The following is a 17,164-nucleotide window of genomic DNA, read 5'->3' on the forward strand; positions in this document are numbered from 1 at the left end:
AGCTACCTAGGCAGAACATTAGCAACAACTGCTAATGAAAGACAATTAAGGGGTAGATACCACAGTTTAACATTCAGAATGAGTTTGTGTTGGCTAGTGATATACAAAATACCTATTGTGCATTTTGGCTTTTTTCCCCCAAAAAAACAAACAGAAGGCATTTATATGCTGGGACCAGCCCATGCTCTAGCACATTGCTATTTTTCAGCTGACAAACCATTATATGAACTGAAGGTGGCTTCCCCAACTGGAAGTTAGTAGTTAACACTTAAGCAATAAGACACTCCACTGTCTGCATTAATGGGTCACTCGTACACACGTCAAATGGGTTGTGTGACACGAGAACAACTGTCTTTGAGCAACAGAGGACTGCGCCAGTGACCATTAACGTGGCCCCTGGAGGCCTCACTGCAACTTCTCTTCATTTATGAAGAAAAACCCCATTACCTTGTATTTGGTTATTATACTGGCTAGGTCACAGTTATGCTTTCATCCAGCTATGACATCAACATGGAAATTGCTGGGTTTCTTGTTTGTCAAAGCTCCCTGTGAATTATCAAAAATCGCATTAGTGAGATGAACAAGGTGATCATCCTTCAGGGGATTAAGCACCTTGAGTAACTTAAGTTGCATCCTTTTTTTAGTTGATGGACACTTATGTGTCAAAGCACAACCATGTCGGAAGAGATGAGTCGCTTCAATTACTATGAGACTCCTCAGCTAAACCAAACGCTAACTGGGATGAGGAATAAACAACCTCTGTCACTAGCAGGGTAGCTGCTAGCCTGTATCACTATCTTGTCCTGCACAAAGCAAGTTCTCATCTCCAGAACTGACAGACTAACCCAGACAGAACCTTCACAGGGAGGCAAAAATAAATTAGTATGTAAATATTCGACTGCCTTTCAATCCCTGTTCTCATGCCCTTCCTCTCCAGTATACTTCTCCTGCCTACAGAAAACACCCACCAGTGTTTCAAGACATTAATGCTACTCCATGTATCCCTGCAGCTGAGTCTTGTCCCAAGCTGGGCAATGATCCAGCAGCAAGTGCCCAGTCAGTACTGCCAGGTCATTTTAATTTCTCTTCACATCTCCATAGTCTATAGGGCATAGCTGTTTCTAGATGTACTCATGTATACTGCATTGGCATCTTGGAGCCCGTGGAAGGCAGTTCTGTCTTAAGGCTCTCTTCAAAACTCATCAGATAACATCTTCTCAAATTAGAATTTTTTCAACTTGATTTATTTCATCTAAGTACCAGAATTTTGTATTGCTCAGCTCATGTGCACACACACATTTAGCAAGACAGACAAATAGCAGGGAGAGAGTGCGAGTGCGTGCAAGTGCGTGCTATTGCACTGAGAAAACAAAAATACCCGATATATCCCACATGCTGCCACTATTCTAGGAATAATACATAAAATGGTTTTCAAATAAGTAACATAATAAGTGTTCTAAATAGATACGCTATCAACAGAATTGCCTCAGAAGTCATTCCAGGAAAGAACCATAACCTAAACTAATTTAAATTTAAGCTGACAGAATGCAGAAGTACAAAGCAAACAGTGCTGGGTACGCGTTTTTGCTGTCACTAAACAGGTGATGCCCTCTAAGAACAGCTCGTTATGTGACCATTATTAAACCTCTCAGTTGCTGTGAAGAATAGACCAAGGGCCAAATCCCTTCCTTGGCTTCAAAGCTCAGCATTATACTCAGAGGATCTGAGTGCAATCTCTATCTGCAACAACAAACTACCTTTATGCCATCCAGGTAATTACAGGTTCAGGTCAAGGACTCCAGACCATATCGATTACATCTCGCCGCAACAAGGACCCTCGAGCGCTGGCCGGCTCCGCTCAAGCGGGGCAGCTGGAGTATCGGTGACGCCAGGACTCCCTGGGCCCTACCAGCGCCCGTAATGGGAAACCAGCGACCGCTCCGGCCTGTCAGTTCCTGCCTGTGGCAATAAGGACAGCCTGGGAATTCATCATGTTGGTGACTTCATCTGCCAGCTGCATTCACACATCTTTACTACCTGAATAACTGATCTCCGCTACTCCAAGGCAGCACTTTCTGGCGTACAGCATTTGGGAATAAATATTTGATCGCGCATACAACAGAAAAAGAGCTCAGACGGTTTAAGGTGTGACAGCAGAAGCGTTTATTAAATTCCACGTGAGAGCATTGCTGGACAGTAAAGATTTGTCCCCTGGTCCCTATCTCACAGGTGTGGTGATGAACAATAAAAGATCCTTCACAGGCAGAAGGGGAGGAGGGAGGAAGGGGAGGCAACCTCCCTCCCCCACAAAACCCAAGTCAATTCTTCTCTTCATTAAACCCTCTGCAGGCAACAAGCTATCTGTCCACAACCAGCCAGTCACACACAAAAGAAAGGGAAGTACTAAATTACAAGCCAATTTTAAGTGGGCATTGATTGAAGTAACCAGAAGAGAGCTTGGTATTGTCAGAGTTTCATACAACAGTAATAAACAAACTTCATTAAAAAATGATGCTTGCATCCCTAAGCAGCACAGCACATGCCAGGTTTTAGAAGAGAACATAAAGCTTCTCCCAACTCCACACACACAGAGGGGGGGAAAAAAAAGGGGGTCAGGATCTTCTTCTTCTACAATTTCATTTTATTAATTAAAATCCTTCCCACTCTTAACTTCTGTATTTGTCCTAAGCAAGAAAGAAACAGAGATCTCCAAGGAGGAAAGGAAAAGGCCAATGCAAAACAGAAATCAGACAACGTCTTTGTCAACACTTTCCTACTCTGCTGACAATGCCAAAAAATCATTACATGACTGATGGGTAAGTGTCAAAAACCTCTTTGTACGAGGGAATAAACACAGCTTTTCATAAACACACACACACTTTTTGTTTTTTAACTGAGCAGGACTGAATTAACAGCTCTGCCTGAGCATACCTGAGTACCTGAGCCCTTCAACACATTTGTTACAGTTTAAGGGAAACTCTCGCCCTTACAGACTCAATGCAGCTGTGTGATAAATTCACTGTGATCAGGAACTGCTGTGAAACCCCTTCTTTAGAGGTTTTCTGTTTCTGAAAGCTCAGAGCTGTTGTTCCATGCAGATATCCTAACCTTCATACACCCTTTAATTTCTGCATTATTTATTAGTAGTAGAGTTCTATCAGGTTTGACTTCCAGGTGCGTAACATATATGATGTGCATCCTTCATCCACAAGTTATAGTATAAAAATTCAGAAAAGTGCCTTCCAGGCACTTTTCTGAATTTTTATACTATAACTTGTGGATGAAGGATGAGTATTTCCAATACTCAATTACATGTCTAGTTTATGCTTATGTTTTCTAGGTAAGTCTCCACGATTCTGTAAATATTGTCAGCTAGCAGAAAATCATATCAAAAGCTAGTCACATCAAAGACAGGAACAGCATTCAACGCACACAGGTACCGTAAAGTTTTCAAGTCATGCCTGGAGAGTGGTCTTTCGAAACAGAGCAGGCTCATTCTTCAAGAGCTACTTTTTTTTTGGTCACAATACAGATTTCTGCCTTAGGGTTGGTAGGTTTGGTGGTGCAAAGAGTGTGACCTTCATCTGCAGCATCTCCTGCAGACAGGGCACTTGTGAGGTTTTCTCTTCCATCTTGAGTGCCTACTAAAGTCTTAAATGTAACCTGACTTACCGAGACTTACCTCATCTTCGTTAAACTCCGCCGACAGCCTCAGCACTTCTTTGGCAAGGACAGATACACAGACACAAGCACAAACTCCTGCTTGCTACACACAGTGTGTATTTGCTACGTGTACAGTAGTGATTCTTTTGCTGCATTATTATTAAAGCTTCCTGCTTTACACAACTTTAAACTCAGTGTTGTCCCTTTAACATTTCTAACTGCCAATCTGGAATAGCATCTGGAATTACAGTGCATTTAATCCTTGAGGGTATATTCTCTCCGTGATGCATATAACTAAAATGTGTGCATTGAGGGACAAATGTCCAGTAGCTTTAGGTAACTGCATTTTTGCAAACTTTTCTTAAATATTCCATTAAAAAAACCACCCCCAAAAACCAGACCAGATAATATCTGAACAGAACTTTAAGATAACCATATTGAAATCTGCATTTTTTTACATTTATCCAAGTAATCTTTACAGATCTTGTCATCCACCTTGAAAATGCTATTGCAAATTTTCATTATATTTTTTCATGTATTAGAGTTTTGTAGTTTTTAAATGAAGATTTTTGCAAATGACCTTGTGAGAAAATGGTCATTACTATACCACAGTTTTACAGACATGTGAAAATCATGATAAAAAAATTACATTAATATCTTACTAAATGCAACAACAGAGTTGTCACCAATAGTGGAGAAGGAAGGAAGCTATCAAAAATGGTGGAAGAATAATGTAAGATGATAAACATGTACTTGAAATCTTTTGATAGGAAGAACAAGTGATGGAGTTAGATAAGAAGAGGCGCCACGCTGGTTGTATCTCTAAGCAACAGGCAATCAAACAGCCAGATAAGCATCTTCATAAAGTGCAACAGACTCGAATGCATGGGTCATAACTGAAGAATCACTTCCCGGTTCAGCTTAGGTAGTAAAAATTTATGAGCTACTTAAAAAAAAATCCTTCAAACCTAAAAAAGTATTTTCCAATAAATTTGTTTTCCATAAAGAATATAAGCCATTTAGGGCATGCCTTGGTAATAGCAGGAAATGAGAATACTTACAGTAGTGGACTATAACAAAAAAAATGCAACGTTGTACACAAGCAGCATTTAAAAATAAAATCTTTACATTCAGAGCTGAGCTTAATGTAGTTTTCTGCACATCTCAAAGGTGGGAAGAAATGAAGGTAAGCATAATACACTCTTCTTCCCTTTGCTGGGCTCTGTTACAAGAGCAGCACAACATCTCAAGAAGCAGTGCATGTTTTTTCCTTGCATATCCTTTACTCTGTAACAGAATTCACACCTCTATAGCATCACACATAATCTGGCATATCTACTCTAAACTTGGATGAATAACTTCTGCATGGGAATGGACAGGGGTCAGGCAATATGAAAACTGTAAATAGATGGTAAAGTCCCTGAATCAAAAATCAATTCAAATCCAAACTGTCTGGCAGCGAGGTTAAATAAAATACTGCTATCAGCATGTCCCTAACAAAATCCATGTACTGTTTATAAGAAACTTATGAGGTGTTAGAACAAAGCTGAGTCACTGCTGTACAGTAAATATATTTTCAGTGTCATAACAATGTATACAATTGACTCTGGCAATTTTAATATGAACACACATGTTAAAGGCATTACCAATAGAGCTTCATCACATTCGCATGAGCCATTTCATATGAAGGCCCTATCCACACTAGAGGAAAGGCTGTTTAGCATAGAAGACAAACAGTCCTACGTGGCTCATTGTTTCTACTGGAGATGGAATAACACAGTTTTAGAATGTGTTACAGTTACAGAATGGTTGTATTTCAGAATGAACACACATCCATGCTATAGGTAATGGAACTGCTCCATTCATACAGGGGAGGGAAAAACCCAACCCTGATAACCTAGATATCTTTATCTGTATCAGCTGGCACAGTCACGTTGCTGGTGAAGAACAGCCATGCCATTAATCACCCTGCACCTGAAGTGTCAGATGCACAGACAGCAGCACTCCTATGATTCGAGCTTGTAACCTTTTAGGGGTAATAAGCATAGATGAACTAGTCAAAAAAAAAAAAATCTTAACTGATACATTTATGTTTTCTTCTGTAGCAAACAATTATTTTCAAAATTACTTTGTCATGTACTCAAATAAATAAAATTCCCTCTAAATAACCAGCATCAGATGTTTGCCTGAGCTCAATGTGAATTAATTTAACAAGTTTTAAATATTTGAAAATGGAATTTATAATGACAATCCTCAATATCCAAAGTAAATATAGTTATTATTGAACTCGGTTACAAACACATCTAAGAACTATCCTGTAATACCCAAATAAATTAATTTGTCAAACAATACAGTATCTTGGACTCAGAATTTGTATCAATAGCAAACAGAGTCAGGAACAGGAGCTTTTATTTTAACTTTCTTTAAAACAACCTTCAGAAACCAGTTTCTGTATGTGTTACAGTCTCTTTTTACAGTTTAACCTCAATCCAATCAGCAGTCTCCAGGGATTTTCAAATCGCTAAAGATTAAAATCCTCTCCGACTTGACTGTTTGACTAATGCTGTGTGTTTAATAATTCTACTTGTGAGAGATTTTATTTGACAAAATCCTGCTGTGTAGACCCTTCAGACACTATACAGCTGTACTAGAATATAAAGCTCTGCTGTCCTTGTTTCTTTTATACAGACTATACCCCTCCACTGAGGAAAAAAAGCAGGAAACTTTATAGTACATATATTACTATGTTGATATTAACATACCCACTGTAGCATTAAATTTACACGCTCTTTTAGAGCAGAGTAGTGAAAATGTGCCTTTTACACAAACATTAGATAAACTATCCTGTTGTCTTCACTGTTCACAGAAATCTATTACGTTTATGATTACATTTCAATGAAAGCTATTTTATAAATGAGATGGAACTGTAATATTCTATGCTCTAGGCATTCATTAATAAAAGCATTTCAGTGTTAGTATTTGCCAATGATCTGCAATATTCTATGCTTCAGGCATTCATTAATAAAAGAATTTCAGTGTTATTATTTGCAAATGATCTGCTTTTTAGTTTAGGCAGTTTTCAGAATTCTATAGCTCATGTTAAACTTAACATAAATACTGTGTTTACATCTTACCACAATGCTGTAACTTCAGATTTGAGTGGTAGGAAAAAAAAAGTCATCATTATGGCAGCTTTCAGTAAGTATTTATAAGACAGCACTTACCCTACTGTGCAGCTGAAAATCATGATATCCTTTTAAGTATATGGCAATGGTTAGTAAACGTGTTATCAGACAAAAAAAGACAAGATTGATGAATGCCATGAATATCAAAGAAAACACAAAATGAACATGTTCCTACCTGAGGTAGCATCAATCACTGTTGAAACTCCTCTGCGATCAGAAACTGGACGTGACGACCCCGGCATGCTAACAGGTTCTGAGCGAACTGGCTGAATCCTAAATAAGAAGTTATAATTACCACCTGTGTCAAAACCGTTGCTCTAGAGGGCTGCAATTAAATCACAAACCTGAATCAGCTGGACCAATTAAGCAACTAGTTACTTTCAAATCACCCAGCTGCTGAAAAGTTTTGGGGTTTTTTTGTTTTGTGAAGCCAAGATCTGGATAATCTATCCAGAGACAGACTGAGACTCTGCAAAAGTGAGTATCCCCAAATTATGTCTCAGACATGAGCTCTCAGAAAGCCTTAAAGGGAAAAGCTTACCCTACCCAAACTGGTTAAAAAGCCTCTGTTACCCTCTTGATTAGCAGCACTTTCTTTGTCAGTATAGGAGAAAAGACACATTTGTAATTGTCTATTCCTTTTGCAACATATATCTCTATTTTTTAAAAATTCTGCTTTTCTCTGCATACATATACATACATGCAACAAAAACATTAATATATTTGACAGCTATATCCTCACTTATGGCAGTAATTACATGCAAGGAGAAATCACACATTTCAAACTCATGTATTTTCAGTCCAAGGACAATCTGCCGAGTTTTAATGGGATTAGTCATATTATCCATCTCTTGTTTTACTCAGAAGAGTTTCAGACAGAGTTCCAAACAATCCAAGTCCATACCACAGAACTTTGGACTTCGAATCACACGCAGAGTCAGAAGCATGGAAACTCGTTAAATCTTGAGAGTTACTGAACAGGACAGAGAAACACATGGTGCATAAAGCACTTCTACAAAATCACTAGCTATCAGTAAATAAAAACCCACATTTACCTTCGCTCTCCTTCCTTCCCTTCCCCAGGCCCACCCCCTGCCCCCAATTCCAAATCAGGCAATGTCCAAAACCAGCTGAATTAAATATATAGAAAAGAATCACAAGGAAGGAAGCAAAGGAAGGGGAAAAAAAAAAAACCAAAACCCCTCAAAAAACAGGGAGGGGAAAAACATTCCAGAAGTTCACTTGCTGTTCCAACACACTGACCACTTCACCGTCAGCACCTAAATCCGTGGCATAAAGCTCCCACTCATGTCTGAGGAAATGGATTTATTAAGCAGGGCAGAAACTGTGAAAGCCAAGATGACGCTGAGCAAGGCCACTGCCCTTTGTACTGTCTGTCCCTGTCACTTGCACAAGAAGGGGCAGCAGAAAGGAATCTAAGCTGCTTGGCCCAGATGAATTGTTGCTGTTGTCGAGTCACACGCTCTTCTAAGACTTTCATCTGGACAAGCCTGATGAAAACTATTACATGTTCTACACAGATGGCCTCATGAAAGCATGAGGCAAGTTATTCACACAATAAATGTGAAACAGCTTAGAAATTGATTTTATTTTTACCTGAGACTGTTGAGATCAAGATCATCCGTATCAAAGTCCAGAAGAGGCTGCGGGGTATCACTTGGACCATGCGACTGCAGGACTGAAGAACTGGATGAAATGACGGTTGTTTGGCCTGAGGGGTGGATTGTTTTGAACTGGAACTGTGGGCCCATCCACAGGCGTCGATGAGGCCCCGTGTGAGTCACTATTTCCACCTGTGGGAAGATGGGGAAATGCTTAACAAAAACCTGCAATATACTGAATGGTCCCATCAATATGCTGAACCCCCAGAATCCTCCTGCTCTAAAGCAAAAATTGAGGTTTTTGCCATCGGTTTGGAGGAATGCTGAACAAGGGAAAATTCAGAATGCCTTTGCTAGAGAGCGATGCTCTAGCCACAGCCAAGAGCTTCTTGTGGAGCCCTGAAAGCCCTTGAACCACCAGCTTGAGGACTCTGTACCCCAGTTCTTCAACTGTTGTGAAGACCAACGCTCCATCCTGGCATCGCTTCACCTGACCCTGTTCATTCCTCTCCTTGCCAACATGAAATACATGTTATAAGGCAAACAGTGACAAGCTACCCTTGTGGTGAAGCAAGGAGGGGAATGCATTCCATCTGCATCTACACGCAGTAGAGAGAGGAGCTGAAAGTCTACCTGCCCCAGATAACCTCAGTCCTGACCAGGTCAAAGGATGCACTTTTTAAAAGCAAGCTGTTACAGCTTTGTTACGTCTGCCTTCTAAAAGTTCACACATTAAACAGCGCTGCTTCACATGTACAGAGTGTGAACTGTATTTCAAATCCAAGCTCATAATTACTGTTGGCAGATCTGAGGATACCGCTGGCAGAGACCATCTTGCTGGAAAGCAACAAGATTTGTAAGAGAGAGCAATGGGAAGCGCCATGAGACACTGAACAGCCCTGGTCATGCTCATTACTATGCAGACAGAACATAAACATTAGATGTGCAACACATGGGAGTTTAGAAAGGCAGCTACATACACAAATATATTGATTTAAACAAAATTCCTACCATTAAAACAGAAGGAAAGGTATTTGCTTACAATGAACAACAAAAACATTATATAATAGGTGTATATGAGATATGTATCTGTATGTACATGTGTAGATATACCCAGAGCCACAGCAGCTTCACAGTTCCATGTCTACTTCCAAAAGACACACAGAATACAGGTGGTGTGTCCCAAATAATAATTTCAAATATTCACATTTTCCTCTATGTATTGGCTCCCAGTGAGAGTCTATATATGAGCTTTCAAAAATTAAGTTATTTCAGTAAATGAAGCATCCAAAATATGTAAAAAATGTCTTTTCATGCTGATAACTGTAAAACTGATGAGTATCAGTTCTGTCAAATTCTTAAATAAGCCAACTACAGGTATGCATACAACCATGAAAATTTAAGATGGTAACACTGTTGGAAACACATATGATCAGGAAAATTGTGCCTTGTAAGTGGAAGGTAAACAAAGCATAAGTCTGCTGTAATACAATTTTTAAAATCAAAAAGAGCCTTTAAAGATCAAAAAATAAAGAAATATGAAATGAAAATATTAAGCTCTGGTGAACTCATACTTTTAAGATGACAAAAACAGACTATTAAATTCCCATCAATTTCTGCTAAAACAATGATCAACTTTACAGCAAAAATACAACTTAGTGTGGAAATTCATTTTTGTATATGTATAACAGTAGCGATTCTTAACTCATTAAGAAGCAATTTCAAACAATAGGGAGTGTTGTTGTAAGTTCTCTGCTAACCTAAGAGGACAAATGCACGGCCTATTTAGCACTATTTCCATCTTCACATTTATCTTAGCGTAACTCAGATTGACTCTCGAGGTTTCTCAGGCAAGTAGCTTTTATGTCGCAGTGTAAATTAGGCCACAGATAAAGTAATCTGTATATTTTAAGCTTGAAACCATCAGTGTCACAGAGCCGAGAGGTAAACAGATGCCTCTGCAATTTTACTGAGGCTATGGCCAGATGTTCCTATTCACTCTCCTGTTGTGTGCAGGACAAACATATTGTATCTACTTCACACTGACAGCACACATTACCCCCTGTTCTAATTGAAAAGTTGAAGCGAAGGGCAGAGTTTTTTCACTGCATGCTGTTAGTGTTGATAACAACACTTTAATTTTGAAAAAACATACTTGCACTTTAGGCTTAATCTAAAGTGGCTTGCTTAGAGAATGCTCGAATCCTCGTGCTCAAAAGAGCTATCATCACTCTTTTCACTTAGCAAAAATAAAACATTTGGGAAGCATTCTCTGAATTATCCAAGTTCTGTGATATCACTCGGGATTTCTTTTTTCTTATAAAGATATTTACTGTTCTAGAGGGATAGATGTGATGAAGTTCAAGCAGTCTTAAGTTCCTTTGACATCTTATATCTCTCAAGAATTAGTAATAAACCAATCCCCATAACGTGGATTTACCTCACTCTCTTTTTCCCGAGGTTGCCCACTATACCAGAGTCACCTGAACAGTAAAATAAGTTGAACTATCCAAACGGTACTGGAGAGGATAAGTGGAAAACTAGAGGTGGAATCTTGGCCTCAAGGAGCTCAGTGATAAAATCCCTGTTGATTACACTGACTGGGTATTTTCACCACCTTTATGCTCTGAGAAATTACAGACAGTACAAGCCAATAAGACATATCAATGTGCAGCCATATCTGAGAACTTAGGCCAGGGAAGTTGATTCACCTGAGTAGATTCCCCAGTGAATGCCACTCCCGGAGCAGTACATGTGGAAACCTAACTTCTTATTTTAGGAAAATAGTGTGTATGATTTATTCACCAGTGGGAGAAGCAAATCACATCCATGAATATTTCATATTTATGCCATATACCCCAGCAACACATTTAATGCATCACTCCCTTAACACCACTGTTCTTAAACCAAAGGAAACCCACCTAATTTATCAGGACTAATTCCACGTACCAGGTACTCTGCAATTGGTTTGGTAAATCCAGAGCATTTGTAATTTTTATTTATTTATGGAACTCTAACCTTTTATTTCTAACAGGGACTAATTCTCAGTGTATTATTCATGACCTACATTCTTAAACTGAAGTTATATTTTGAGCCAAATAGTCAAGTATGTACTGAGTTTTTAAAGAGAAGCTTCATTGACTAAAACAAAGCCAGAATGGCTAAAACTACGAAGATTTAACTTCATGTAAAAACATTTTACCAAGCAGGATCATTTTAAAGCACTACAGTAGTTGTATCTAGCCATAACTCAAAGGAATTACCAGTAGGAAACGCAGTAACTGATAACCAGAAAAAGAAGGAAGTAAACCAGTTAATCTACCATTTTTATGTTGAAATGCAGTATGTGTATCACAGGTCACAACTGAAAAGGCACCGTCATTTTGCCAAGCCAACTTCCTTTATCCGTGTCTCAAAAGAACCATGTCAGGACAAAAAGACAGAGAGGGAACTTTCTGTTGCCAACTTAGACTTCCTACTTCATCCTGAACTTCCCAAGGATGTGACTTGTGCCAGTAATGACGGGGACTTTATATGGCTTTTAATATAGCTTGTATAAAATGCAAAGACCATCAAATTCATACCATGTTAAGTCAGGAGTGAAGTCACTTTCACACACGGCAATGCCCATGGGAAGCTTACTTTCCCTTTTGAGGAAAGTTATGAATTTTACTTCCAGTGGCTACTATTACTGTTTCCCTCCTGAACTGGAACACCCCCAGCCAGCATACCTGTGACAGCCACTCTTCATCCTCTTGCCCACTGTGGTCAGACGCTAAGCTGTCGTACGACTCATGTCGAGTGATCGGGCCAGGGCTCCCTGGTGGAACCACTGAAAAAAAATAGAAACAAACAAACAAAAAAAATCAGATTTCCTGTTAAATGCTTTTTAAAAAGCTTTTTCAGTAAGTTACTGGTACAGCAATGTGTACATTTTCCTAAACCTGTGACAGTATGTTGGAGCACAGAAAGAGCTCAAATATTGACATTAAAAGTGATGGCAAGATTTCAGTTCTTTGACTTGAATGTATACATACAGCCACCATGATAACCCAACTGGCTCTTCTTCTTTTAACCTTAAGTACTTAATGAACATACAGAGCAGCCCAATACAGATGACAACCATCTGTCTTGAGGAATTTAACACTGAGCAATGCTGCTGTCAATGATGGAAGCCTCTTCTACAAACTTTTCAGAATCTGAATGATGCTAAAGCACGCTGACAAACGCTATCCTCAGGCACTGCAACACGTACTGACTGCAAACACAGAGAACTTCCAAGACTGCAGGAACTGAATTATCATTCTCATTTTGACATTAATGTAGTTAATTTAAAGCTGGCTTCAGAAACAACGTGATTTTCAGGATATGACTTTTTTGCAATTTAATTGGAAGTGCTTCATTATCATCTTAGTGTCACCTTTTCATTAGAGTAGTAACAATGTATGAATTAAGAATCTGTAACAAAGCAGAGTTTGATGTTTAATTTGCTACAAAGACTAAATACTGAGATTTTTTTCACTGGACTGTAAAATACCAGAAATTCTGTATTCAAGTGTTGCATTGCATTATAGAAATACTGTATATAATTTTGGACAAATAAGAAAAACATTTTTTTTTCAGCTGCAGGTAACACTGATAACTGTGAAGAGATATTAGTTCAAGCTGAGGGATAAATTCATCAGTGGTTACTAAACACAACAGACCAGATACCATCTTCAAGAAGCCCATAACTCCAAACTCCCAGATGTTGGAGCATCTGCTTCCAGTCACTACCAGAGATCCCAGGCTGGGTAAATTTTTTGGGTTGACTCAACATCAGATCTGTCCACAGTGCTCATCAGCTCATGACAACACCATGAAAATCTTACATTACTATAGTTCCTTAAATACCTAAGTCTCTGCTGTTTTCAAAGACCTGTCAATTCACAGAGAAAAAGTAAGTTAGTTTTGTTCCTCTATTCACTTCTCTCATTTATCTTCATATGGACAGAAAAATGCAAGTTCCTCATTCAGCTCTGCAGACTGCATGGTATCCAAAACCACTTCTAAAATGATTACCACATATACATACAACTTCGGGGAAAATCACAATTTAGTGTTCAAATGCTACCACAAAGAAAAGAGAGAATCATAGACTCATTATTGTAAAGATCAATATTTCATGCTTCGTGGTCCTGAGTCATTTAAATACGCTAGCAAAGCTTACAGTCCAGCTACTTTACTTTCTATGGCAGTAGCATCATGTTGCTCTAACTAAAATTTCACTCTTTAGAAAAACCAAAATGCAAGAAGCACCCCAGACAATAAGACAGGTGGTATTTTTAATTTTCTTGTACCTGCTTAGTATCAGAGACCTGTTGGATTTAATACCAAGAAACCATACCCACTATGAGGGAAGAGCAGATACCACAAAAACAAATTAAAAGAAGCAAACACAACAATGGTATTTTGCTTTGGTAAAACAAGAGAGTTTTATGCTCCAGCATTAAGATACTGGACAATCCTAAAATTAGAACCAAAATTTTTATATTCGCATAATCTAAAAATGACTCAATTTTTAAAATTGATTTTTAAAAACTATATTTTTACAGGGTTGACCTTTATGTGTCAACTCTCCATCCACTACAAATTTTTACAGTCATGTTGTAAACCTCTAATAATAGGAGTTTATAATGGCAAAGCAGACACAATTGTAACCATAAATACAGAACGGCGCCTCTATAATATAAACAGCACAGGGTTTTCATAAATCCATACACTATATGAAATAAAGGGTTTTCATCCTGTTTGTATAAGTGGGTATCTGAACCCAACCTCAGCTATGGAGCCATTTCTAACACCTCTGTATCGCAGCGTGTCCTTATTCTGAAAGCTGCCATATAGAAAATTCAGTTCAGGGCCTAATTTATTGAGGAATTATTTAAAGTGCTATATACATCAGGACATATTCTTACAAAGTGTCAAGTTTTTCCCATGAGATACTATGCATCTGCCATATTCCTTGGAATCAATACAATTTGTGCCTGCACATATGTGGACGTACAGCCCCAGCAACCACAGGCCTTATTGCAGTATCGTGTGTTCACCAGTTCTCAAGGTAATATAGAAATTACACTCATTGGCTTCATTACAACCGTGACAGCACTAATTCAACGACTTATGGATGTGTCTGTCCAGCCCATATCAAACTCGGATTAAGAAAACACACCTACCTACCTTCCTGGATTACAAACAGCTGAGGATTCACTGTAAATATCTGAATATGAAATCATAATGCCCACACTTCATCCTCACCGGTAAAGGTTATATTTGAAACCAAAGCAACAAAAGCATTATTTTGACACATTTTGCTGTTGCCCTAATCTTCCCCATATCTCCTGACTCCCCTACAATAAATTCTACTGCCTGCAGTAATGCCTGTTTCTGAGGGCACAGCTGATCAACTGCAGGCTTTCCTGTTATTGAACTCTGCTAACAAACTGTTCATGACTCTAGCAGATGTTTTTGCTTTCAAACCAACGGGAACTTTATGGACTGTTCTGAATTTTTTTTTTTGTGTTCTTTCTGTCCCAAGGGCAACTACTAGAGCTGTCAAGATTAGGGAAGCTGCTATTCAGTGACTCGCTGCAAAAAACACTAGTCCAGGGAGCAGCACCCACCCGGCTTTGTCATCGGATTTCTCCCTTGCGTAATACTCTGACATTTTACTGGAGACTCAAGATGGCTTTACAGTGAAAAAGAAATGCAAATTTAAGAAGAGTTTTGGTCCTGTATGCTTTTTCCTGAGGACTCACAGCTTTGCATAGGCCTCACAATAACCCACGTTTCAGTGCAGCTTCAGACCGCGGCATTAACTCTTTCTACCAAAAAAGTGACGACATGCTGAATTCCACGAAAAAGCTCTGCCTTAGAGTTCACCGGCAGGGCAACAGTGATAAAGCCTCAGCTGAGGTCAAACCTCAGTAATTTATTTTGCTATTTAATAAAATAGCATTTATGTACCACACCTATCACAAAAGCAGGCATTTAAAGAGAGTCTGGTTTTGATAGCAGGATCCCATAACGATGGTCCCAGTCTCACCACAGGCAAAGCAAGCTCTACTCCCACCGCCCGTAGTGGGAGCACGCAGTGTTCTGTGAGATACGACCTTATAAGACAAGTGATCCTTGCTGGAGATTTGCCATCGCTCTACTGCTTATCACAGATACACATATGGACATTTTTCTCAAGTTAAAAATGGCCTTGAAGTTATAGGAACAAATATGTCCTAAACATGTAAAACTGATTCTTTCTTCATTTCTGGGTCACGCACCTCTTCCATTGGTATCAAGTTCCAAGATGAGATTAATTTAAGCCCGGAGGGACATTTCCAGGAATTTGAGCTCAAAAGTAATCTTTTATCTTCCAGTTTAATTCTTTGAAAATCTGAAATCACACTGGAAATTATGGCAGCCTCTTACACATCACTGAAGCTATTCTCATGCTGTAACACAGATTTTTTTTCAATTTCCAAAAATTTCACTAAAATGCAGGACAGAGAATAATAAAATCGAAATTCTTCAAAAGCTTTGCAGCAAATAAGTGTTTTTTCTTGCACTCCTGTAATTTCTCTTTCATTGGGAAAAAGTCACAAATGGTGCACAAAGACAAGGAGCAAGCAAGCCCTTGTTGCACTGAGATATTTTACTGGCAATTGCAGGTGTTTTGTACTGTCCTACAACAGTAAGTTCAGTACTTTGTGTCTGAGCCATGCCGGTTTTTAACTTTTTGCTATTTCTACACCAACATCTGGAACAAACATATAACATATATCAGAATGCAACTGAGTTCATTTAATCTAGAAATACACAAACATGCAGAAATTTGTACAATTACCCATGGAGTGAAAAAGTACAAAGAAAGTGAGTATTTATATTGTTTATGCAGTGTAACAGGACGTGAGTTTCTGAAGTCCACTTCTAAATGCAAAAAGCCTCCACAGGCAAGCATTCAAGGTTACTTTTTGAAAACCAGAGTGCTACTCAGATCAGAGCTTTGCCATAAATATTTGGCAAGGGGCAAAAAGCATCTTTGAGCTGCTCAAAAATAATAGCACCTTTAATTTCTCTCTTCCTTCAAGTGAAAAGTGATCTGCAGCAACTCTAAATCTGGAATATATCCCTGTCCCTCCATCCTGACTAGCTCTACTGAAGCATTCCACATTTAACTAAGGAAAAACAGAATCTCAGCAAAAATTGTTCTTAATCTTCTTTCATAACTTGAACGGTCATCTCATTTTCTACTCTCAAAATCAAAGGTGCAGGTGCTTACCCATAATTGAAGGTAAATCTTTAAAGTTTACAGACTCCCTTCTCTGCAGTTACAGGATTAATCTTACTACTACACTGAAGAAAGATTATTAAAAGCAAAAGGTCTGAAAAAAAACACATTATAAATTTAGTCATTTGTGTGGTAATTGTTAGTGTTAGGAAAACTGCACAGAAGTGACTGTGGAGACGAAAGTTTCAACACAAGCCAAAGCAAAGGCTGAAATACAGCTGAGCTGATATTCCTCTGGAACTCCAGGACCTGATTCACAGAGTTCAATGATTAAGTATGAAAAAACCCACGCTGTTTTGAAACTTTGCCATGATATTTAGTGAGAAATAAATAAAACAAACACTTTATATTAACCTCAAATCATTTGCATA

At 38.6% G+C, this 17,164-nt stretch overlaps 1 protein-coding gene across 1 annotated transcript in view; it reads right to left on the minus strand.

Moving 5' to 3' along the window:
- Window positions 1–12,780, minus strand: part of LOC104532892 (breast carcinoma-amplified sequence 3-like) — a 198,634-nt gene extending 185,854 nt beyond the window's left edge. The window contains exons 1-4 of the mRNA XM_029087529.1: window positions 12,726–12,780; window positions 12,202–12,302; window positions 8,466–8,662; window positions 7,024–7,121 (exon numbers count right to left, since the gene is read on the minus strand). Of these exons, the coding sequence (XP_028943362.1) occupies window positions 7,024–7,121; window positions 8,466–8,662; window positions 12,202–12,302; window positions 12,726–12,780 (451 nt within the window). The remainder of the gene's footprint in view (window positions 1–7,023; window positions 7,122–8,465; window positions 8,663–12,201; window positions 12,303–12,725) is intronic.
- Between the last annotated feature and the right edge of the window lie 4,384 nt (window positions 12,781–17,164).

The sequence above is a fragment of the Antrostomus carolinensis genome, unplaced genomic scaffold (genome assembly GCF_000700745.2).
Source record: "Antrostomus carolinensis isolate BGI_N321 unplaced genomic scaffold, ASM70074v2 scaffold7061, whole genome shotgun sequence".
Classification (NCBI taxonomy): Eukaryota; Metazoa; Chordata; class Aves; order Caprimulgiformes; family Caprimulgidae; genus Antrostomus; species Antrostomus carolinensis.